This window comes from Equus quagga, chromosome 18 (assembly GCF_021613505.1).
Source record: "Equus quagga isolate Etosha38 chromosome 18, UCLA_HA_Equagga_1.0, whole genome shotgun sequence".
Classification (NCBI taxonomy): domain Eukaryota; kingdom Metazoa; phylum Chordata; class Mammalia; order Perissodactyla; family Equidae; genus Equus; species Equus quagga.
Genome location: NC_060284.1, coordinates 14172249 through 14196627, shown reverse-complemented (window position 1 = coordinate 14196627; position 24379 = coordinate 14172249). Strand labels below are relative to the sequence as shown.

At 37.3% G+C, this 24379-nt stretch overlaps 1 protein-coding gene and 1 pseudogene across 2 annotated transcripts in view; one reads left to right on the top strand and one right to left on the bottom strand.

The window, feature by feature from the left end:
• PIGK (phosphatidylinositol glycan anchor biosynthesis class K) overlaps positions 1 to 24379 on the top strand; it is a 107555-nt gene that overhangs the window by 6782 nt on the left and 76394 nt on the right. For both annotated transcript variants that reach the window (XM_046645477.1, XM_046645476.1), the window contains exon 3: positions 1080 to 1171. In XM_046645477.1, the coding sequence (XP_046501433.1) occupies positions 1080 to 1171 (92 nt within the window). The remainder of the gene's footprint in view (positions 1 to 1079; positions 1172 to 24379) is intronic.
• Positions 23765 to 24296, bottom strand: LOC124229924 (protein tyrosine phosphatase type IVA 1-like; annotated as a pseudogene).

The window sequence follows — 24379 nt, the reverse complement described above, 5'->3', positions numbered from 1 at the left end:
TTAAATTATGACAGAAGTTGAGCGTCTTTAGGAGTTTTATCTTCCATTTTTAATACTTGTTTATGAAATGCTTGCTCTCATTCTTTGCCCATTTTTCAAAATAGGATTGTTCATCTTTTTCTTCTTGAGTTATAATTATTTCAAGTTTTTCGTTTCAGTTAGGATTTTATGGTATTTTGACATATGGAGTTTTACATTTTTATGTAGTCAAAAATTTTAGTCTTTTTAAAATTGGATTCCAGTTGAAAATTCATTTTAATAAAATAATCTTGTGGTTGCTTGCTGTCTGCGGGGGCAAGAACGTGTGTGCTCTTCTGGAAACTGTCGTTCACCTGCTCTCAGCAGAGGCGCGTGGTGGGACTGAGGAGGGTGTTGAGTAGGCCTATGGCCAGCTGACCCCAGGTTCAGTTACTTCCTTTGCGATGGGTTCTCAAGAGTCTGACCTTTGAGGCATGGCATTGGATTTTCCCAGTACCTTTGATATCATTTTTAGGAATCTACTTTCTTTTTTTTTTAAGTGTAAAACTTGTTTGAATTGTTTCTACTGTTCTGTTGAGTTCAATAGTTTCATTATAGTGTATTCTCTTATGTGCATATAAAACTGTTTAGTGTGTTATGCTTTAGTCTCTATCCTCCATTTTTCACAACTAAAATTAGGAAGCAATCCAGACTGAAAGGAATATTATATAATTCAAGGTAGCTAATTTTCTTTTCAGTTCTGTGGAGAGATTATGGGCATCTACTTTGATTCTAAAGAATTTAATCTTTTAGAAATAGGCATTATAGAGTCACATAAATTGAGAGTAACTAAGTTGGTTTAGTATTTTATTAAGTTCTCCAAAGATTTGTTTTCTCTTAAGCTAAAAGGTCTTTTTATTTAATACCAATTATGAAAGACCTCTCTCTAGAGGTTTTATTGGTTTTATTGACAATTCTTTGTGTGCTTTGTTGTTTCTAAGCCTGAATTATGATATACTCTTTCTTTAGGCATCTCTGTTTCCTACTTAAAGAGAAATAGTTCTGTAACTCTGTGGCTTATTTTGGTTAATAAAAATAATATGTTTGTTTTAATACTTTAGGTGTGTACATCCCGATTCTGGTTTAACTATCGACATGTTGCAAATACTCTTTCTGTTTATAGAAGTGTCAAGAGGCTAGGTATTCCTGACAGGTAAGAATTCTAAATAAAGCTTAACTCTGAACCTCAGTAAAAATCACCCTTAGATGATTGTTATTATATTTGTATTTTTGTATTGCTTTTTAAAATGTAAAGAAACCAATCGTGTATAAAGTAGCTGTTACTTAAGATCATAATGGCAAATTATATGAAACAACAATCAATACTAAGGGAAAAAGATTTGATATAAAGTATAATTGTTTGGTATCTTTCATTTAATTATTAAATGCCTCATTCTGGGTTTTTAATTGCAGGCAACAGAAGGCAATTCTGACTGATTCAAGTAGAAAAGGAATTTACTGAAAGCATATTGATTAGTTCACCAAATTGCTGGGAAGCCTGTAGCCTTAAATAGTCAGGAAAAAGGACGAGTTAGCAGAGAAGACATATCTAAAAATCATGGCGTAAACTGGTGTAGTGCCGACGATGCAGCTTCAAACTGCTGAGGGCTGCACGCGGCCGCTGCATAGTGCTGCCCTTGGCTTTGGAAACTTAGTGTTGCGACTGTTGCCTGCTGCCAAAATCCAGCCTTTGCCGTCCCAGCTTCTTACTGTCTCTAGCTCTTAATTTAGAGTCCTTGGTGGGAATGTCATGTTGGCAGAGTGTAGATTAAGTGCCATGTCCATGCTGCAAAAGTGACAGGAGGAATTACTGTGTGGTGTTGTCAGCTTCTATATAGGGGGTAGGCTTTGCTTTCCATGAAGACTCACAAGGTGGGATATTTCCTAATTACATGAGGGAGTTCAGGTCCTAGGCAGAACCCCCACAACTCCACCCGCAGATGGAATCCTCTACATTTGGTTTGTCAGATGATCAGTTTTTGCCGCTCTCCAGGCAGTTCTAGAAGAAACTGCAGTGAATTCGGTTACTTAGGTTTGATTTATTTAGTCCTGTGTTCCTCTCTACCTACGAGGCAGTGTGGAAAGAGCTTTGCAGTCAGATGGATCTGAATTTGAAATTTGGGTTTAGTGGTGATTTTGGTTAAGTCACTTCACCATATGAAGCCTATTTCCTCAGCTAGTATGTGGTGAGAGTAGTACCTTCTTTGCAGGTTTCAGGCACTTGCAGTAAAATCAAAGAGAGGGGACGGCCCTCTGGCATAGTGGTTAAGTTAGCATGCTCTGCTTCGGTGGCCTAGGTTTGCAGGTTGGGATCCCGAGCACAGACCTGTGTACTGCTCATCAAGACATGCTGTGGTGGTGTCCCACATACAAAGTAGAGGAAGATAGTCCCAGATGTTAGCTCAGCGACAATCTTCTCACAAAACCCCTCCCCCCCCAAAAGCAATGAGAACCATGTATAAAGTGCTTCAGGAGCAGAAAGGAAGCAGTGAATGACTCAGGAAACAAAGTTATATCACATTTTATGTAAATAGAGCATTTTAACCTTGGAAGCTGACAAGAACTATAATTTAAGTCTTATATTTCATCTGGAAATTAAGGCAACTTGATAATATTACCATTTTTAAAAAGTACATTAAATTAAGTCTGAGAAAGGATGATTTGTTGTATCAAGTACACAGGTATTCCTGTAATTAGCCCATTATTATAATTTGTCAATTGGTTCTCCTCAAATAGGTCTGTGTGGTCAGTCTGGGTTTTAGCTGCTGGGGCATCTATACCCTGTGTTCTCCTCCGGGGGCTGCTGTGCGTGGTTTGCGAGGGTTTTCACTTTGGGAACTGGATCTTTGTCTGATCTGGAAGTCAGTAGGATATGTGTAAATGGTTTCAGTAAGACTTAGAGGGCCTTTTTAGAAATAGAATGTAACTATAGGATGTATTTTATAAATTATAATTAGTAGCTTTGTCCCTAGGTTTCTGAAGAATGTTCTTTAAAAGTTTATTCCTATTTCAAATGATTGCCTGTCTACACCTCTATTTATGAAGTCTTTGTTGGGGAGTGAACTGCAGATATGAACAGTTGAGGATTTAAAGCATTTGTTATTTAATAAACAGAGAACAATAGAAAAGATTCTATTTGGCTTTTAGCCTATTATGGTGAATACTCCTCTTATTGGTGACTTGGCTGATTTTACTCCTACATGAAATTAAATATAAAAATATAATTATAAGTAATTTTTTAGTCAGAAAGTAACAAATTATTATGAAATAGTTTGGAAACTTAAAATCATTAATAACAGCTTTCAGTTTTAAAGCTTGAATTTCAAAATACAATTTGAATTTATTTTATACATTATGGAGCATTTTCAAGTTAGAACAATATTATCGTAACTTCTGTCATATTCCAGATATATATCCTGAGAAAAATGATTGATCACTACATTAATAAAAATTATGTGTAGAGCTCTGCTTTTTTAAAAAATTTGTTTGCTTTTTTAAAGGAGCATTTTACCTGTGTTTTGAAATGCAAAGTATTTGCATTTAGTTTTCACGTATGCTTCAATAAGAAATTAGTTCATGTCACAAATCATTTACTAAAATCCGTGATACGGATGACTGCCTTTTCTTTTGGAAGTTCGAATCAATTCCATCAATCCTATTTGAAATGTCTTATCAGTTATGTCACTGCTCTTGTTTCTGATTTCTCTCTGATGCTCCGTCCGTGTTTCACACACTCCGTCCACCCGAGCTGTTCTCTCTGCCTGGAATGGTTGTCTCCAATTCTGGCTCACTGCTACCTAAACCTGGCTGTGATTCTGAATCACTTGTGGTGCATGTTAAAAATACTGATTTCTTGGGCTCCACTCCTGGAGATTCGAATTCACTAGATCTGAAGTGAGGCCTAGGCGTCAGCTCTGTATGTGGTTCTGATGCACAATCAAGTTTAGGAGGTACAGCTTTAAGTTTTATCTGATCTTCCAAATTCACCTTATTCTGATACTTCTTCAACAAAGCATTTCCTGACCCCCTTTTTTGCTTCTACAGTGTCCTGTGTACACTTTGATTACAACATGATTTTACTAATTACAGTATGTCTCCTTCATTAGGTTGTAAATGCCTTGAAAGGAACAAGGATTATATTTCATTTCACTTTATACTACCAGCATCTAGCACAGTGGCTGGCACATAGTAGGTGCTCAGTAGGTATTGAATAAATGAACATGTGACTTAGAAATACTTAGTCAGTCAGGCAAGGCAAATACAATTTTTTACTTTAAAAGTAAAAACATTTTTATCTCCTAAATTGTAGTATTCTCGTTTTTAGCAAATGCGAATCTGGTATAAAAGAAATTTTAATAAATAGGTTTCCAGAATTCTATGATACTGTTTCAAAATATTGACTCAGGGAAATGTGATTTTAGTGATTATGGAGGAAAATAAAAAGTCATGCTCATAAGGTCTTCATATTACCCACCAGCTTGACCGTTACTGTTTTCATACCTAAGTTCCATGGAAAACAGATGCCTTCCACTCTGTAACCATGCTTTCTATAACCTGACCCACTCTCAGAAATTTTGTGTTTATTTGCCTGGTTTTAGTTGCTTGAAACATTTCACTATTTTTAGGAGATTTTCTGCCCTCAAATAATTGTTTTGGACTAAATCCCAGTTTCACTACCTCCAGTGGGCTTAATATGCTTAAGATGAGAGAGGAGAGGCCTCCGCAGGGTTAACTTCTGAAGGCAGTATGTGAAGCAAAAATTGAGCCAAAATTATTCTTGAAAGTTTCTTAAATAGCATGTAAAGTATGGGATAGTATTGTCTTTCATCAAGTCTAACACTGCCAGTTTTTCCTCCCGGGCTAGAGCAGATTACTGTTTTCTTATGCTTTGGTGGAATGCTTGATAAAGTGGTTTACTTAGGAGTAGGGAACATGTTATATGAAAAAAATATACATCTTTAACACTAGAATTGTGATGCACATGCTGTGAGAGGCAAGTGGGAATTGAGACTGACTGAGGGAGTGTAGAATCATAGTTCCCATCTCATGGTTACTTTGGGGAATAAATGCATTGAGTATTAGGGTGGTGAGATGGTCTCTCCTCTTTTCCTCCTTTTTTTTTTTGACTGAGTTTGTAAGATTGTTATGGAGTTAAGTGTGTGTTTATTCTTAAAATATGATTTAGCTCTATTACAAGTTGGGTGGATGTGAGTTTTTGTAATGATCCCTGTCTGATAAACTATTTCTATAGTTAAATCCAGCAGCTTTTCTGACTGTTTTTTTCGCCTTACTCTATATTTTAATCATTATGAGATTAATATTCCTAATTTAAACCTGTTATTCTTCATCTCCTCTTATTCATAATCTCTTAGTGTACGCAACGTAAAGTTCAAATCCCTTATGCTGGTACTCAGGGCTTTTGCAGTGTGGTTCCGAATCTGATATTCTGATCATTTAATTTCAATTTCTTATGCTCCAGCCAATTCCTTCTTATGAGTCCCTGCATTGTCCTCTGTCATTTCCTTCTACCAGTCCTTCCACCTGTAGTTCTTTCCTTCCTAGTTTTCCTCTGCCCAAATTCAATTCATGCAATCCTAAAGCTTTCTTGGTCCTTCTTGCAGAAATAATACTTATTTATACTTCTATCATGGCACTTTTTTTGTGTATTGATCTTATTTCTTCCAGGCTGGTTCTGATAGTGTGTTTGTATTCCTCACAGTGCATTCTTTGGTATATTGTGCAGAGTTGAATGGATGAATGAATAGTATACTAACAACCCTCAGCTAAGTGGAACCTGATTGGTCTAGTCTAGAAAGGAAATATTTATGAATACTGCTTATTTATATTCTTTTCAAATCTTGTTTCTCAAACCATGCTGAGCTAAAAGTACTCTATAGTTGATTTTATAATCTATTTCCTAACTTCTGCTTTCGGGATCCATGGGTGGGGTGACCTCACCAGAGAACTTCAAATTAATTTCTTTCTATCGGATAGAAGTTCATAAGAGTCTTGCCTAAGACAAGTTAGCATCAACTTTACTTATTCTCTATCTTCCTACTATTTCACTTCCCTTGGGATGCACTTTTTTTTGGGTCCCTTGTCTCTTTTAATTTCTTTCTCAAGTAATACATTTTAGAATTAGAAATGTGAATTCTGGTTATGTTTCTGTAAATCAGAAAGGAAAAAAGTCATTAATTGCCTGTAGTTATTTTTTAATTTTTTTTTTAGTGAGAAAGATTGTCCCTGAGCTAACATCTGTGGCAGTCTTTCTCTATTTTGTGTGTGAGATGCTGCCACAGCATGGCTGGACGAGCAATGTGTAGGTCCACACCCAGGATCTGGGCCTGTAAACCTGGGGCCACCAAAGCAGAGTGCACGAACTTAACTACTGCCCCACCAGACCAGCCCCTGCTTGTTGTTAGTGTTTTTAAAGTCGCATTGGTAATATTTTTTAACTAACAATATTTGGTAATAATATTTTGACTCTTGCTCTTTATGCTGCCAGGGATTAGATCTTATACATAAGAAGGCATTGTTTAATTAAGGTGAAGAATTAGTAAGATATTTCAGAAATTTTCTTGTATAATTTCTCATTAAATACGGGAAAGGGCATGGTTATTGTGGTTCTTTTTTTTACTGATGCAAGACATCTTTTTTTTATGTACATCATATTTTGAATTCTGTGTACGTTACATCATGTTCAGTGCACTAATTATAGTGCATCCCCTCACATGTGACCCTAATCACCCCTTTTGCCCTCTCCCCTCCCCCCTTCCCCAGTGGTAACCACCAGTCCAATCTCCAATGCTGTGTGTTTTTTTTTTTTTGTCATTTTTATCTTCTACTTATGAGTGAGATCATATGGCATTTGACTTTCTCCCTCTGACTTATTTCACTCAGCATAATACCCTCAAGGTCCATCCATGTTGTCACAAATGGCCGGATTTCATCATTTCTTATGGCTGAGTAGTAGTCCATCGTGTATAAATACCACATCTTCTTTATCCATTCGTCCCTTGATGGGCACCTAGGTTGCTTCCAAGTCTTGGCTATTGTGTATAACGCTGCAATGAACATAGGGGTGCAAGTATCTTTATGCCTTTGTGTTTTCAAATTTTTGGATGAATACGCAGCAGTGGGATAGCTGGATCATATGGTAGATCTATCCTTAATTTTCTGAGGATACTCCATACTGCTTTCCATAGTGGCTGCACCAGTTTGCACTGCCACCAGCAGTGAACAAGGGTTCCCTTCTCTCCACACCCTCTCCAACATTTGTTGTTTCCTGTCTTGTTAATTATAGCCATTCTGACAGGAGTGAGGTGATACCTCATTGTAGTTTTGGTTTGCATTTCCCTGATAGCTAATGATGTTGAGCATCTTTTCATATGCCTGTTGGCCATCCGTATATCTTCTTTGGAGTAATCTCTGTTCAGATCTTTTGCCCAGTTTCTAATTGGGTTGTTGGTTTTTTTGTTGTTGAGCTGTATGAGTTCTTTGTATATTTTGGATATTAACCCCTTATCTGATATATGGTTTACAAATATCTTCTCCCAATTGTTAGGTTGTTTTTTCATTTTGTTGATGGTTTCCTTTGCTGTGCAGAAGCTTTTTAGTTTGATGTAGTCCCCTTTGTTTATTTTTTCTTTTGTTTCCCTTGCCTGGTCAGACATGGCACTTGAAAATATGCTGCTCAGACCAATGTCATAGAGCGTACTGCCTATGTTTTCTTCTAGAAGTCTCATGGTTTCGAGTCTTACATTCAAGTCTTTAATCCATTTTGAGTTGATTTTTGTGCATGGTGTAAGGGAACAGTCTACTTTCATTCTTTTGCATGTGGCTGTCCAGTTTTCCCAACACCATTTATTGAAGAGACTCTCCTTTCTCCATCGTATGCTCTTGGCTCCCTTGTCGAATATTAGCTGTCCATAAACGTGTGGGTTTACTTCTGGGCTCAATTTTGTTCCATTGACCTGTGTGTCTGTTTTTGTGCCAGTACCATGCTGTTTTGGTTACTATGGCTTTGTAGTATAATTTGAAATTGGGGAGTGTGATACCTCCAGCTTTATTCTTTTTTCTCAGGAATCCTTTGGCTATTCGGGGTCTTTTGTTGTTCCATATAAATTTTAGGATTCTTTGTTCTATTTCTATAAAAATTGTTGTTGGAACTTTGATAGGGATTGCGTTGAATCTGTAGATTGCTTTAGGAAGTATGGACATTTAACAATGTTAATTCTTCCAATCCAAGAGCATGGAATATCTTTCCATTTCTTTGTGTCTTCTTCGATTTCTTTCAACAATGTTTTATAGTTTTTGGTGTACAGATCTTTCACCTCTTTTGTTAAGTTTATTCCTAGGTATTTTATTCTTTTTCTTGCAATTGTACATGGGATTGTATTCTTAATTTCTCTTTCTGCTACTTCGTTGTTAGTGTGTAGAAACACAACGGATTTTTGTACATTGATTTTGTATCCCGCAACCTGACTGTATTCCTTTATTATTTCTAAAAGTTTTTTAGTGGACTCTTTAGGGTTTTCTAGATATAAAATCATGTCGTCTGCAAAGAGTGACAGTTTCACTTCTTCTTTTCCAATGGGATCCCTTTTATTTCTTTTTCTTGACTGATTGCTCTGGCTAGGACTTCCAATACTATGTTAAATAAGAGTGGTGACAGTGGGCATCCTTGTCTGGTTCCTGTTCTTAGAGGGATAGCTTTCAGTTTTTCTCCATTGAGAATGATATTTGCTGTGGGTTTGTCATATATGGCCTTTATTATGTTGAGGTATTTTCCTTCTATACCCATTTTATTTAGAGTTTTTATCATAAATGGATGCTGTATCTTGTCAAATGCTTTCTCTGCATCTATTGAGATGATCATGTGAATTTTATTCTTCATTTTGTCAATGGGGTGTATCACGTTGATAGATTTGTGGATGTTGAACCATCCCTGCATCCCCGGAATGAAACCCACTTGATTATTATGTATCATCTTTTTAATGTATTGTTGTATTTGATTTGCTAGTATTTTGTTGAGGATTTTTGCATCGATGTTCATCAGTGACATTGGTCTGTAATTTTCTTTTTTTGTGTTGTCCTTGTCTGGTTTTGGTATCAGGATAATGTTGGCTTCGTAGAAGGAGTTAGGAAGCCTCCCCTCTTCAATTTTTTGGAAGAGTTTGAGAAGGATAGGTATTAAGTCTTCTTTGAATGTTTGGTAGAATTCACCAGGGAAGCCATCTGGTCCTGGACTTTTATTTTTTGGGAGGTTTTAGATTGCTGTTTCGATCTCCTTACTGCTGACCGGTCTATTCAAATTTTCTACATCTTCTTGGTCCAGTTTTGGAAGGTTGTATGTTTCTAAAAATTTATCCATTTCTTCTAGATTATCCAATTTGTTTGTGTATAGCTTTTCATAGTATTCTCATTATCTTTTGTATTTCAGAGGTGTCTGTTATAATCTCTCCTCTTTCATTTCTGATTTTATTTATTTGAGCCTTCTCTCTTTTTTCCTTGGTGAGTCTAGCTAAGGGTTTGTCAATTTTGTTTATCTTTTTGAAGAACCAGCTCTTGGTTTCATTAATTTTTTCTATTGTTTTTTTAGTCTCTATTTCATTTATTTCTGCTCTGATTTTTATTATTTCCTTCCTTCTGCTTATTTTGGGCTTTGTTTGTTGTTCTTTTTCTGTACCTTTAGGTGCGCTTTTAGATTGTCTATTTGGGATTTTTCTTCTTTGTTGAGGTAGGCCTCCATTGCTATAAACTTCCTCGTAGAACCGCTTTTGCTGTATCCCACAGATTTTGGCATGTTGTGTTTTCATTTTCATTTGTCTCCAGGAATTTTTTGATTTCTTCTTTGATTTCTTCATTGACCCAATCATTCTTCAGTAGCATTTTGTTCAATCTCCACATTTTTGTGGCTTTTCTGGTTTTCTTTCTGTAGTTGATTTCCAGTTTCATACCTTTGTGGTCAGAAAAGATGCATGGTATTATTTCGATCTTCTTAAATTTATTGAGACTTGTTTTGTGGCCTAATATGTGATCGATCCTGGAGAATGTTCCATGGGCATTTGAAAAGAATGTGTATTCTGTGGTTTTTGGATGGAATGTTCTGTATATATCTACTAAGTCCATCTGGTCTAATGTGTCCTTTAAGGCGAGTGTTTCCTTATTGATCTTCTGTTTGGATGATCTATCCATTGGTGTAAGTGGAGTGTTAAAGTCCCCTACTATTATTGTGTTACTGTCTATTTCTCTTCTTATGTCTGTTAATAATTGCTTTGTATATTTAGGTGCTCCTATGTTGGGTGCATAGATATTTACAAGAGTTATATTTTTCTTGTTGGAACGTACCCTTTATCATTAGGTAGTGTCCGTCTTTGTCTCTTATTACACTTTTTGATTTAAAGTCTATTTTGTCTGATATAAGTATTTGTACCCCCGCTTTCTTTTCTTTGCCATTTGCATGGAATATCTTTTTCCATCCTTTCACTTTCAGTTTGTGAGTGTCTGTAGGTCTGAAATGTGTCTCTTGTATGCAGCATATACATGGATCTTGTTTTTTTATCCAGTTGGCCACCCTATGGCATTTGATTGGAGCATTTAGTCCATTGACATTTAAAGTAGCTATTGATAAATATGTATTTATTGCCGTTTTGTCACTTTTTCTTTTTTTGGGGGTGCTTTAGTAGTTCTTCTCAGTTCCTTTCTTTTTCTCTTGCTCTCTTCACTTGTGGTTTGATGGCTATCTTTAGTAATATGTTTGATTTCTTTTGTCTTACTTTTTTTCCTGTTTGTTATAGGTTTCTGGTTTGTGGTTACCATGAGGATCCTATTTAATATACTATGCATGTAACAGTCTGTATTGAGTAGATAGACTCTTTAGCTTGACGTCTTTCTAAAAGCTCTACTTTTTCACTCCCCTCCTCCCACATCATATGTTTTTCACATCATGTATAGTCTTTTGTTCAGTGTGTGTCTATCCATTACCATCTTATCATTGAAATAGATGATTTTAGTACATTTGTCTTTTAACCTTCATATTATCTTCACAGGTAGTTGATCTGCTGCCTTTACTGTACTTTTACCTTACAAGTGATTTTATTGTTTGTTTTTTGTTGTTGTTGTTGTTTTGGGTTTTTTTGATAATTTTTTTTTTATCTCTATTTGTGGTCATTGCTTTCCCACTTAAATAAGTCCCTTCAGCATTTCTTGCAGAACTGGTTTCTTGGTGATAAACTCCTTTAATTTTTGCTTGTCTGGGAAGCTCTTTATCTCTCCTTCCATTCTGAATGACAACCTTGGTGGATAGAGTATTGTTGGTTGTAGGTTTTTCCTTTTAGCACTTTAAATATGTTGTGCTGTTCTCTTCTCGCCTGTAGGGTCTCAACTGAGAGGTCTGCTGATAGCCTGATGGGCTTCCCTTTATATGTCACTTGTGGCCTTTCTCTTGCTTCTCTTAGGATTCTCTCTTTGTCTTTAATTTTAGACATTTTGATTATAATATGTCTTGGTGTGGGCCTCTTTGGGCTTCTCTTGTTTGGAGCTCTCTGTGCTTCCTGAACTTGGATGTCTGTTTCCTTCCTCAGGTTAGGAAAATTTTCCTCTATTATTTCTACAAATAAATTTTCTGCCCCTTTGTCTCTCTCTTCTCCTTCTGGGACCCCTATAATCCGAATGTTAGCACCTTTGATATTGTCCCAGAGTTCACATACATGTTCTCATTCTGTCTAATTCTTTTTTCTGTTCTGCTTGGGTGATTTGCTCTAGTCTTTCATCTAGCTCGCTGATCCGTTCTTCTGCTTCCTCTACTCTGCTATTGAGTCCCTCTAGTGAATTTCTCATTTTGAGTATTGTATTCTCCATTTCTGATTTTTTTTTTTGAAATATCTTCCAGTTCTTTGCTGATGTGCTCACTGTGTTCATCCATTCTTCTCCGCATATCTGTGAGCATCCTCATGATATTTTGTTTGAATTCTTTGTTGAGTAGGTCACTAGTTTCTGTTTCACTTAGTTCTTTTTCTGGGGTTTTGTACTGTTCTCTTGCTTGGAAAGTATTCCTTTGCCTCCTCATTATGCCTCTTTCTCTGTGCTATTTTCTTTGTATTAGGTGAGTCACCTGTGTCTCCTGATGTTGGAGAAGTGGCCTTATGTATGAGATGCCTTATGAGGCCCAGCAGTGTGCTTCCCTCTCATCACCAGTCCATAGGAACCAGGAGTGACCCCTTTGTGGGCTACTTGTGTCCTTCTGCTGTGGCAGGGTTGCTCCCACTGCAGGTCCCCAGGGAATCTGATCTTTCCTTCCCTGGCCAGCTGTTTGTAAATCAGGTTTGGGGGCGCCTCAGCACTGTTGGCTACAAAGTCTATCAGCACACTCTTATTGCAATTGTCCTCTTACTTGGGTTGGTACCCAGTGTACCTGGTTGCTAGGCTCAGGGGCGTACAGTTGTGATAGGCCTGAGGCCAACAAGGCTGTTGTCAGTTCTCTTAGGAGTGCAGCTTAGTGGGGCTAGCCCTTGGCATGGGGGCACTCAATTGTTTCAGGCTTTGGAAGGTGGGGCTGATCCTTTTTATGGTTATTTGTGAAGCACAAGTCTTCTGCCGATGATAAGCCTCACCCCTACCAGACCACATACGCTGTCAACACCATCCTGGCCCGTGCACACTTCTCAACCCCCTGGAGCGTACCCCAATGCCGCACTGCAGAGGCCCCCTCTCTCTCCCAATGCCCCCCACAGTTCACCTTGTCCCCACACAGGCCCTGCCCCACAGAGGCAGACACCCTTGCCTGCCTGTAGAGGATCAAGGCACTCAGTCAATGCAGGCTGAAAAGTAGCCTGAAGGCTTGCTGTTAGGTGGGGCCAGTCCCTGGGGCGGGTTGCCTGCCTTGGCTGAACTGGATTAAATCTGTGCTCTAGTGGGTGTGGCAGACCCCTGGGCTAACAGCCCAAGGGATGCACCTCCATGGCCCCCACCGGTGTCCGTATCAGCAAGCCTGGAGCAGCTCAGAACAACGGCCCCCACCAATGTCTCAGTCTCCGGACAGGACCCTCCTCTCACCAAGATGCCCCCAGAGCCCACCAGGTGAGTCTCGTTTCACCAAAGGACAGTCAGCCTTCTCTCTGGTGATTTTAGGTTGCTGCAATGGGTGAGTTTGTGCGTGGGCCCTTTAAGACCCAGGTCTTTTCGGCTTTCGGCCGATAGCTTTTCTGGGGGTGTCCTTGCTGCAGTTAATAGCCCGCAAAGCCAGACAGTAAGACCCCCATCTCAGTTGGGCTGAGTCTGAAGGATGGTTATAGCAATATTGTCCCCGCTCCGGACCTCACTCCTCCAGGGAGGGCTCGTACCTTAGGGTGGCTCCCGCCTGGCCAGCTGAGAAGCTCCGCTGTTCCCAAAGGTGGCTTTTTTCCTCTCCGGCCAGAGTTACTGGCTCTTCTGCCTTCGTCAGGACTGTCCCCTGTCGTGGAGGTTCTTTTTATCCAGTTTTCCGTTTTCAATCCAGGGTGATTCTTCCCAAAATTGTTGTAACCTGGTTGTGTTTGTGGGAGAAGGCGAGTTCAACGTCTGCTCACATACCATCTTGACAAGATCTCGGTTATTGTTGTTCTTTGAAAATGCTTGTGGCTTTCTTTCCAGTAAGGTCAGCCAAAATAGACCCTTATTTCTGGCCACCTCCTTCACTGCCCCCTGCAACACACATTCCCCATCCACCGTAATTCAGATAGTGTGTTACGGATTTTATAGTGAATTACTTCATTTGTTCCTTGAGGCCTGTATGAGAGATTGTCTTTTTCCCCATTTTACATGTTTAAAATGGTAACTCAGAATGGTTAAATGATCTTCTTAAGGTCCATTAAAGGTACTATTAAATAATATAACCAGAATTTGAATTCAGCTCTTTTGACTTTATGGCTGGAACATTTCTGTTATATCACAGCTATTTCCTCCCTAAGAAATTACAACAGTAAATATTTATGTAGCGTTTACAATTAGAGAATTCTTTTAATAACATTATCTCATTTTATTCTTATGACAGTCCTGCAGAGGTTGGTATAATTATGCACATTGATCATTTAATACCGTATTCAATTTGAAGATGTATATTTACATGTAGAATGTAGTGCTGGGGTGTTATGAAAATAGCTAATATTAGTTTAATAAATATAAGCAATGCCTTTCCTATCTTCCCCTTTTCCTATTTTTTCCATAGTTTTTGCTGTTGTCTAAGCCTTCGTTATTCCTGCTTTCTGTGTTTCATGCTTCAGTACTCCATCATGCTTTGTAGCTATAATACATGCTTCTGTGCTTCACCCGCGTTATAGCTGTTTATTCCTGGTTTCTAGTCTCTTTCTCCCTCCAACTCTTCCTACACACAGCTGTTAGAATTGTTTTTCTCAGACACTGCTTTCGTCTTTTCACTCCCACGATCAAGAACTTGCAGTGACTCTCTGTTGCCTCTCTAAAAAATTCAAAATTTTCAACCAGCCTTCAGTCATTAACTACTGCCTTGTTAATTCCAACTTACTCTGTCCATTTGTTGATTTGTTATGACATCTACTACATAATAGTCATAATATTTAGATACTTCCATTTCGTTTTTTTTTTTACCATTTATCCCACCCGAAGACTTAGAATGTCCTCTGTGCTCTCCTTTCCTCCCCGTAGATTGTGCTGTCCTTTGTGTCACTGTGTAGAACTTTGTAGAGTACTCTGCACAGGGAGGTCACTGAGTGATTTTTTTAAACCACTACAATTAATTTATAAAATTTTCTAAATAATTCAATATATATTTAAACTTTTATTCTATTACTATTTTTGTTTTATGATTTTCCTCATTTTTAATGAACAAAGTGACGAACTGTAATAAATGTGCTTTGTAAATATCTTTGTGATATGTTCTGATAGTTATTGTCAAGATTATATTAACTGATGCCTTTGAATGTTCTGTTCCTTGTCTCCTGTCACTTCTCAACAGTTTTTTCTCATATACTCTGTAAAAATATAAATAACAGTGTTTGAATATGGATACTTATGTATTCTGAACAATCTGTCATTTTATTCTCGCATTGGCAGCTGATCTGTCTGCCACTCCACATGATGTTCCTGGTGAAGTGTATAATATCTGGAATAGGGAAACATTTAGAATAGTTAAGAAGCTGAAATGTGCTCTAAGAAGGAGAATAGTAACAAAGGTAAAGGGAGCATTTTCCTACCCACTGCCATCCTGCTGTTGTGTTTAGGTAATAAGTAGGAACTGTTTGCAAGACTAAGACTTGAAGGGTTTTATGCAGCAAAGGGGAAATATCTTTATTGATTTGTAAATAGATAGGAAAGCGCTGGGATGTTGAAGAAGCAAGGGATACTTATTCCTTCCTCACTAACGCAATGTTTTCTATTACTGACACTATCCTCATATCCATTAACTTGATTTCCTTGACTTTGTTCTTTAGAATCATCTTGACTATTCTTGGGTCATGTTCTTTCATATTAAGTTTAGAATCAGCTTGTCAACTTCTTAAAACTCTGTTGGGAGTTTGATTTGCATTGCAGTGACTTTCAGATTAATTTAGAGAGAATGGGCTTCTTCATGGTATTAAATCTTTCAATTTATGAATAAGGTATATCTCCATTTACTTATGTGTTTAACAGCTTTCAACTAAGTTTTAAAATTTTTAATTTTTCTCCATAAACATTTTTGGTAGAATTTTTAGTTGTCTTGTATATATATTTTTGATATTGTAAATCATACCTTTTAAAAAATGCATTGTCTACTTTTGTTGTACATGCAGTTGTTTTTTTGTACACTGTTCTAGCAACTTGCTGAACTCTTATTAATTTTAATAATTTGACTATAAATTGTCTCTTCTTGGTAGCCATAACATCTACTATGACAGTTTTCTTCCTTTCAGATCTCTGTACCATAAAAAAACTTTTTTAATCTTCATAACTCCTCATATTTGAAAATTTGGGGATAAAAATTGTCTTTAAAGACCTCAAAATTAGTAGTCCAGAGAAGTTCTTTATTTTACACATGAGAAAGATTTGTTCCTGAGAGGTAAAGTGATGTTTAACGTCAACAACAGTGTGGTGACAGAGCTAACGTTAGAATCCTGGTATAGTGGTTGTATTATGCTATGTTGCCCAATTCATCAGTATAAATAAGTGAAATAGTAAAGAAAAAGGATAAGTGAAAGCAAATAATTAAAAATAAAGCTAATGTTGATATGCCTTATCGAGTTGGTGTTTGCATGACATCTTAATATACTTGATTTACTATTGTAACTGATAATCTAATAACCTTACCAAAATTACCATAGCCTATCTTCAGAGCTTCCTCCTATAAGAAGCATTCTCTAGAGCTGTCCATCTATTTCAATTTGAAGATAACTGAGAAAATTATTTTTATTTTCACTCCGACACCTCCAATAATTGAACCTATTGGCCTCTTATATCTAGTACTTGTGTCAGAATGTGCAGTAACTTGGTTTCCTGAGTATTTGGGATGGCCTTGCTAAATAGTCTGGTCGAGTGATTGCTTTAAATTCAATTGTAAACCAATTTAAAATTCAGGTGCTTCCAAGAACTGTGTAAATGTAAGGAAATCACAATTTAGATGGGGGGCAGTTGGCATAGTGTTTGAATACAAGCTGTTAGTAAAACTGTCTCTATTTGCAGATGACATGATCTTATATATAGAAAACCCTAAAAACTATATCAAAAAACTGTTAGAACTAACAAATGAATTCAGTAAAGTTGCAGGATATGAAATCAATATACAAAAATCTGTTGTCTTTCAATACACTAATAATGAACTGTCAGAGAAATTAGGAAAACAATCTCATTTACAATTGCATCAAAAACAATAAAATACCTAGGAATAAATTTAACCAAGGATATAAAAGACCTATACACTGAAAACTATAGGAAATTAATGAAAGAAATTGAAGAAGACACAAATAAATGGAAAGATATTCTGTGCTCATGGATTGGAAGAACTATTATTGTTACAATGTCCATACTACCCAAAGCAACCTACAGATTCAATGTAATCTCTATCCAAATTTCAATAGCATTTTTCAGAGAAATAGAAAAAACAATTCTAAAATTTGTGTGGAACCACAAAAGACCCCAAATAGCCAAAGCATTCGTGAAAAAGAAGAACAAAGCTGGAGATATCACACTTTCTGATTTCAAACTATATTACAAAACTATAGTAATCAAAACACTATGGTATTGACATAAAAACAGACACATATACAATGGAACAGAATCAAGATCCCAGAAATAAACCCATGCACATATGGTCAATTAATTTACAACAAAGGAGCTAAGAACGTACAATGGGAAAAGGACAGTCTCTTCAATAAATGCTGTTGGGAAAACTGGACAGCCACATGCAAAAGAATGAAAGTAGACCATTATCCTGTACCAGTCACAAAAATCAACTCAAAATGGATTAAAGACTTGAATGTAAGACCTGAACCATAAAACTGCTAGAAGAAAACATAGGCAGTAAGCTCCTTGACATTGGGCTTGGTGATGATTTTTTGAATTTGACACTGAAAGCAAAGGCAACAAAAGCAAAAATCAACAAGTGGGACTACATCAAACTCAAAAGCTTCTCACAGCAAAGGAAACAATCAGAAAAATGAAAAGGCAACCTACTGAATGGGAGAAAATATTTATGAATCATATATCTGATAAGGGGTTAATATTCCAAAACATAGAAAGAACTTTTATGACTCAATAGCAAAAAAGCAAACAATCCAGTTAAGAAATGGGCAAATTATCTGAATAGATATTTTCCAAAGAAGGTATACAGATGGCCAAGAGGTACATGAAAAGATTCTCAACATCATTAATTATCAGGGAAATGCCAATCAAAACCACAATGAGATATCACCTCCCACCTGTTAGAATGGCTATTATCAAAAAGACAAGAAATAACAAGTTTGGCAAAGATGTGGAGAATGGGGAACTCTTGTGCACTGTTGGTGGAAATGAAAATTAGTGCAGCCACTATGGAAAACAATGTAGAGATTCCTCAAAAAATTAAAACAACTACCATATGATCCAGCAATTCCATTTCTGGGTGTTTATCCTAAGGAAACAGAAACACTAACTTGGAGAGATATCTGCACCCCCATGTTCATTGCAGTTATTATTTACAATAACCAAGACATGGGAACAACCTAAGTGTCCATGGATGGATGGATGAATGGATAAAGAAGTTGTGGTGTATATATATATATATACAATGGAATATTCTTTAGCCATAAAAAGAAGGAAATCCTGCCGTTTGTGACAACGTGGATCGACCTTGAGGGCATTACACTAAATGAAATTAGACAGAGAAAGACAAATCCTGTATGACCTCACTTATATATGGAATCTAAGAAAATGAACTCATAGCTATGGAGAACAGATTGGTGGTTGCCAGAGGCAGGGGTTGGGGGGTGGGCAAAATGAGTGTAGGTGGTCAAAAGGTACAAATTTCCAGTCATAAGATTAATAAGTCCTGGGGATGTAATAGACAGCATGGTGACTAAAAAAAAAAAAACGAAAACAAGTACAAGCTCTAGAGTCAGACTGTGTTAGTTTAAATCTGGTTTCTGTTATTGGGTTGGGCCAGACCACAAAGTCTACTTTAACTTCAGAAATGGGCAGGAATGATGACTCGGCTTTTATTGCTTTTGCTTTAGATTGCTTCCAAACCAACAAAGAAACGATGCAAAGGATATGAGATAAGGATATGAGGAAGTGGCTACTGCTCCCCTCTGTTTCCCTAGTTTCTCACCATGGTACTCTCAGATTTGGCGGCGGTGCAGCCTGCAGAGTGAGAAACCAGCCAGGTGGGAGGAATCTAGAACAATTACTAGGTGAAGGGCCACCTTGTTACTCAGAGTTCTACCTACCATCATAAGGCAGTTCCTTGCTGTGCCTAAGGTTTGTAGTTACATGTTTTACTTCCTACTGTATCATTAGGCCTTCACTAAACCTGGAAATGGCCTGAGAAAGTCACCGCTAGTTTTTTGATCTTGGACAAATTATTTAATCTCTCTCAGCCTTGGTGCCCTGTCTGTAAGATGGAGAAACAATATCTACGTGGGGTGAATCTTGTTGGTTCATCAGTCTGATTGGGAGTAATTCCCAGCTCCCTTTTTCCTTGCATCACTCTACAATCTCTTGGATCAGCCTATCAGTTTTCTGATTACTTTGGTTGCATTGGCCTAGCATCAACTGACTTGGCATTAATTTAATGATGCTAAATACTGGTTTTATTATTACTGTGACAGTCTTAATTACCATAAGGTTAGTCATGAAAAGGTGGAGGTTTGTAAGTTTAGCCATTTTCAGTCATGAGTTGCCTTTGTACTGACTAGATGGAGTAATGTGCCTGTTAGTAAGAGAAGGAGAAGGAAGCAGACGCTGGCAGAATAGCTGAGTCACAGTAGTGGCAAAGCACTGGAATCCATAATGTTCTACAAATTTTTTTTGTTGATATATCTAAAACTACTTTTGAGTTCTAGTCTCTGTAAGGCCTTACTCTTGAATTTCCATAGAATTGTGTGCCGTTCTAATATTCATCCTCCCTGTTTGAACTCACTTTAGTGATTCCTTATAATCAAGAGAGCCTAACTAGAATAAATATTAAGGTGTTGATACAGTGTTAACAAAGCCCTTTCCTCCTCAAAATAATTTGATTTTTGTTCGCTTTGTAACTTTGTTCCCTTGGATATCTGATAAAGGTAGGTAATGTTGCTTATGGTAAAAATATTCCCTTATTGATTAGATAACTACAAATGGACCAGGAAAAATAAATCATAAATACTTGAAGAGAAAGCCATACCTTTGGGCTTCCCTGAGTGTGTTGATCCTTGTAATTGGGCTGGTTCTTTTTAGAGACCCTGAAAACTATGTCTCTGGAGTTATTGCATAAAATATTGACTCCAGAGGGACATGAGGCTTCTAAGCCAAAGTGGATATTCTGCCCACCCATATAAGTCTCATTCCCTCATACCCGAGTTGTCGCCTGAAGGACCGAAGAGAATAGCTTGGGAGGATTACATACGCACATACGTACACTTAGGCACAGTATCAGCTACAGCCTCTTAGACTTGAAGGAGAAAGTCCTGGACAATTGTGTGTACTGCTGTGTAGATTGTTATGAGGGTACTCCCATGGAAGGGAATGCCTGATACTGCCTATATTTGTTTCCTATTGCTGCTGTAACAAATTGCCACAAATTTAGTGGCTTAAAATAATGCAGGTTAGTTCTGGAGATCAGAAGTCTAAAATGGGTCATCAAGTCTGTGTTCCTTCTGGAGCTCTAGGAGAAAATCAGTTTCCTTGCCTTTTCCAGCTTCTAGAGGCTGCCTGCTTTCCTTGGCTCGTGGCCCTATTCTCCATTTTGAAAGCCAGCAGCATAACATCTTCAATGACTCTTCTTCAATTGTCACATGTCATTATTCCTCTCTGTTTCTGCTGTCACATTACCTTTTCTGACCCTCTTGCCCCCTCTTTACAAGGACCCTTGTGCTCACATTGGGCCTGCCTGGATAATCCAGGATAATCTCTCCATCTCAAGATCCTTAACTTAATCACATCTGCAAACTCCCTTTTACCTTTAAAAGTAACATATTCATGCTTTCTGGGGATTGAGACATGGACATCTTTGGGGGCCAACATTGAGCCTACTGCACTGTTTTACTGGCAAACATTGTTTCCTGTTCTGTATCCTTCTAGCTGAATTTGATGCCAGGTTAGGTTATTTTGTGAGTCTGAATGTTTGATAGTTCCTGTCAAGAAGACACCTGGTGGGGGGCTTGCCCATGGCATAGTGGTTAAGTTTGCAGGCTCTGCTTCGGTGGCCCAGGTTTCATGAGTTTGGATCCCAGGTGTGGACCTGCACACTACTCATTAGGTTATGCTGTGGTGGTGTCTCACATACAAAATAGAGGAAGATTGGCACAGATGTTACCTCAGCAACAATCTTCCTCAAGCAAAAACAAGAAGATTGGCAACAGATGTTAGTTCAGGGTCAATCTTCCTCACCAGAAGGGAAAAAAAAAAAGAGACAGCTGAGCATGGCTGAGAAGGAGTGTTCGGAATACTGGAGAAGTGAGGCATCATGGAAAGCAAGAGGAGTCTGACAAGGGAATAGCCAACAGTGTTAAATATAGAAAGGTCGTATAAGAAGTGCACACAGTTTCTTTTGGATCAGGTGAGTAGAATTATGATTACAGTTGTTTGAACAGTTAAGGGAAGCAAAGAAATAGGAAAAATGACTGGATGATGTTAATGAGAAAGAGTTGATGAGAAAGACTAAGGGAACTTAGAACCAAGACAGATTTTTTGATTTTGAGACAAGGAATTTATAGGTTGGGGGAAAGTGTCAAAAGAAAGGAAAAGTAAAAATAAGAAGAGAAAACATAAAATTAATTTGGGGGTTCTTAGGTCTCTGCATTGACTCTTCCATTTATGATGCTGATTCTTTCTAACTAGGTTGAAAAGTGTTGGGGAACCAGTAAAAGGAGCCAGATGCATTTGAGGTCCTATCACTTAGGATAGGTGCTAGGTTGGTCTGAGAAATAGGAAGGAAGACAGACAACTGATGGGAGGTGGGGGCAGAATACACACATTTAATTTACTTCTCTTCCTTTCTTCCTCCTTTCTTCTTTCCTTCTTCCCTTTTTCAACCAACAAATCTGTATTGAGAGCCTATGGTGTTTAGAATGCACTTGCCAATTTGTGTGAAGTCAACTGAAGTGGGACACAGGGAAGAGAAAAGGACAGGCGAGTAAACTATAACTTCCAAGAAAAAGTGTAAGTGCTTGGGTAGTGGCAATGGGAGTGACCTCAAAATAATTCGGACTCAACATTTCACCGTGGAGAGTGGTGATGATATTATTTCTAAGAAAGTTCTGAGAACTTCTAATGGAGAATTGATAGAAACAGTGTTGTAATTCTCTGTCACGTTATATCTGAGTCTTTCAGGGGTGTTAAAAGGATAAGTGAAATTAACATTTGTGAACATAATTTGATTTCTTTGGAAAAAAGATATTTCACAGAGTTTAATATTAATGATTTCCAAGAATTTGATCTGAGCATGAGTAGGAGGTACTCAGTTCAGTAAAAGGTACGCTGACATTAAATCCTTATACCCACCCATTAACTTATATTTAAGATTATATCCATCTCCAAGTCTTCAAATCATGAAATTCAGATTTTTTAGAAAGTAAAATCCATATTAATCAGAACTTAATTTCCCTAAACTGTCAGTTTTCCTCCATCTTACTCCAAGCAAAGGACAATCAAATAAGATCTTATTAGGGAGCTTGTTCTACAAATATATTTTAGGTTTATTGTAGGCAAATTAACTTAATTTCTTGCACTTCATCTAGTTCTATCTATATTGTTATATTTAATAAAAATAGATTTTCAAATGTTAGCTTTGATGTACTGATAAAGATTGTTGTATAGTAGATTATACTGATTCAAGAAAGCAGTTTAGATATTGTCTTGTTTTTGCATTTATTTGTTTAGATGTTTATCTCTCGCACTAGGTTTTTACAAGCTGGTGAACACTGACAAATTATTTCTCCCACAGAGCTATAACCACACGTTATAAGACAGTATAAATATATGGTTAAACTAACATTAATACACATCACCATTTGATCAATTACATAATAAAATTATCAAGTATCCACATACTGAGTTACACAGCTTAAAAGGCATATAAAAATTACATGTCTGCTCAGTTTGCTAGCAGAAACCACCTTTGTTTTTGCAAGGGAGGTTGGGAAGAGAAGGAAAAAAAGCACACTTCAAACAAAAATAATAGCTGGTAAACAACTTCCAATAGGTATGGAAAAATAACAGAAATTCCAAAATTTTTATGATTAACAATTGTTTTAGCTACAATAACAAAGCATCTCTACCTTTGAAGAAATCTCTATTAAAGAGCATATTCTATATATTCTGCACAAGATAAAGGCAATATCTTACTAGAAATGTTTAATAACCTCTTCTCATTCCTTTTCAGGCCCTCCCTGTTAAGTTGTTACACACAGTCCATAAGTGCAAACATTAAATTAACTGTAAAGCTTTTTTGCTTGGAGACATTAAAGATTAAAGATGTGCTTCTGTACAATGTAGATTTTCAAAAGGGTGGTTTTCCACAACAGCACAAAATGGAATTTATAGAAAGACATTAAATAATCACTGTAAGACTGGGTAAAAAAACTAACAAAAATCACTGGTCCCACAAACCTCATGTATACTAGTATGAATGTGGGAAATGTAAACATAAAGTGAGCAAGCCAAGAGCCATATTGGCCCTACTTTCAATGTTTGAAGTGACTGAAGGAATAAACCACAAAAGATCTAGAGTGTTCATAGTTAGGAGTTTGATTCTATATAAATGTTATACTGGATATTTCGTTAGCTAATCTATCTAAATTTCTCAGGTGTTGTTAAGATTCTGGCATGCGAATAGATTTAAAGAAGACATAACTCAATACTGCAGGATTTTAGGAAAGGTCAACTGGTACAAATGATAAAAAGATTTTAAGTGCTGAACAGCAAAAGTCTTTTGCTAAGTGTCCAAACAGGGTGATTGTAACCAAAACATAGAGGTTCTGTCAAGCGTGTAATCTGGTAAAACTGCTTGTCAATACTCCTGTAAAAGCTTCATTAGACTTATTCACCAAGCCAACTTCCTGGCTAATATGTACAACAAATTAGGTCCTAGCTGAAGTTCCACTTCCAAGACAGTAGCATCAGGCACCCCAGTTGTATTGGCCATTGAAGTCTTTGCAGCGCAGACACATTTTAGAGGGGTACTTCTCTAAATACAAAAGTTGCTTGATGTTAGAAGCTCCATGCTCCTTTTGTCTTATGATCTGTACTTTGTCTTCATGTTTCGTTCCACCTTCTATTAATGCGAAGGCAACTGGAGCTCTCCCACGGCCTGCAACATAGTCAGCAGTACAACAATCAGATTCTTCCCCAAACTTGATTTTTACAAGACTTAACTAGTCATCAACAATCTGGTTGGATGGTGGTGCACCTTCGTTAAAAGGCCTGTCAAGAACATGGATGCGTTCTTTTTCCGTAAGAGCAATGTCACGCATTGCTTCACATACTCTTACTATTGTGGTAACTCCTTACTTCTTAAGTGTGTCAGTAACTTAGTTTAAGGTCTCATTGGTTGGATTGTGTGTGATAAGAAATATGTTCTTGGATGTGACTTCCGTGGGAGTTGAGCAGTGCATTCAAGCTATGTTAACATAGTTAAAAAATACTCCTTAGGGTTATAAAAAAATTTAAAAAAACTGAATACAGAAATGATGCAAAGAAA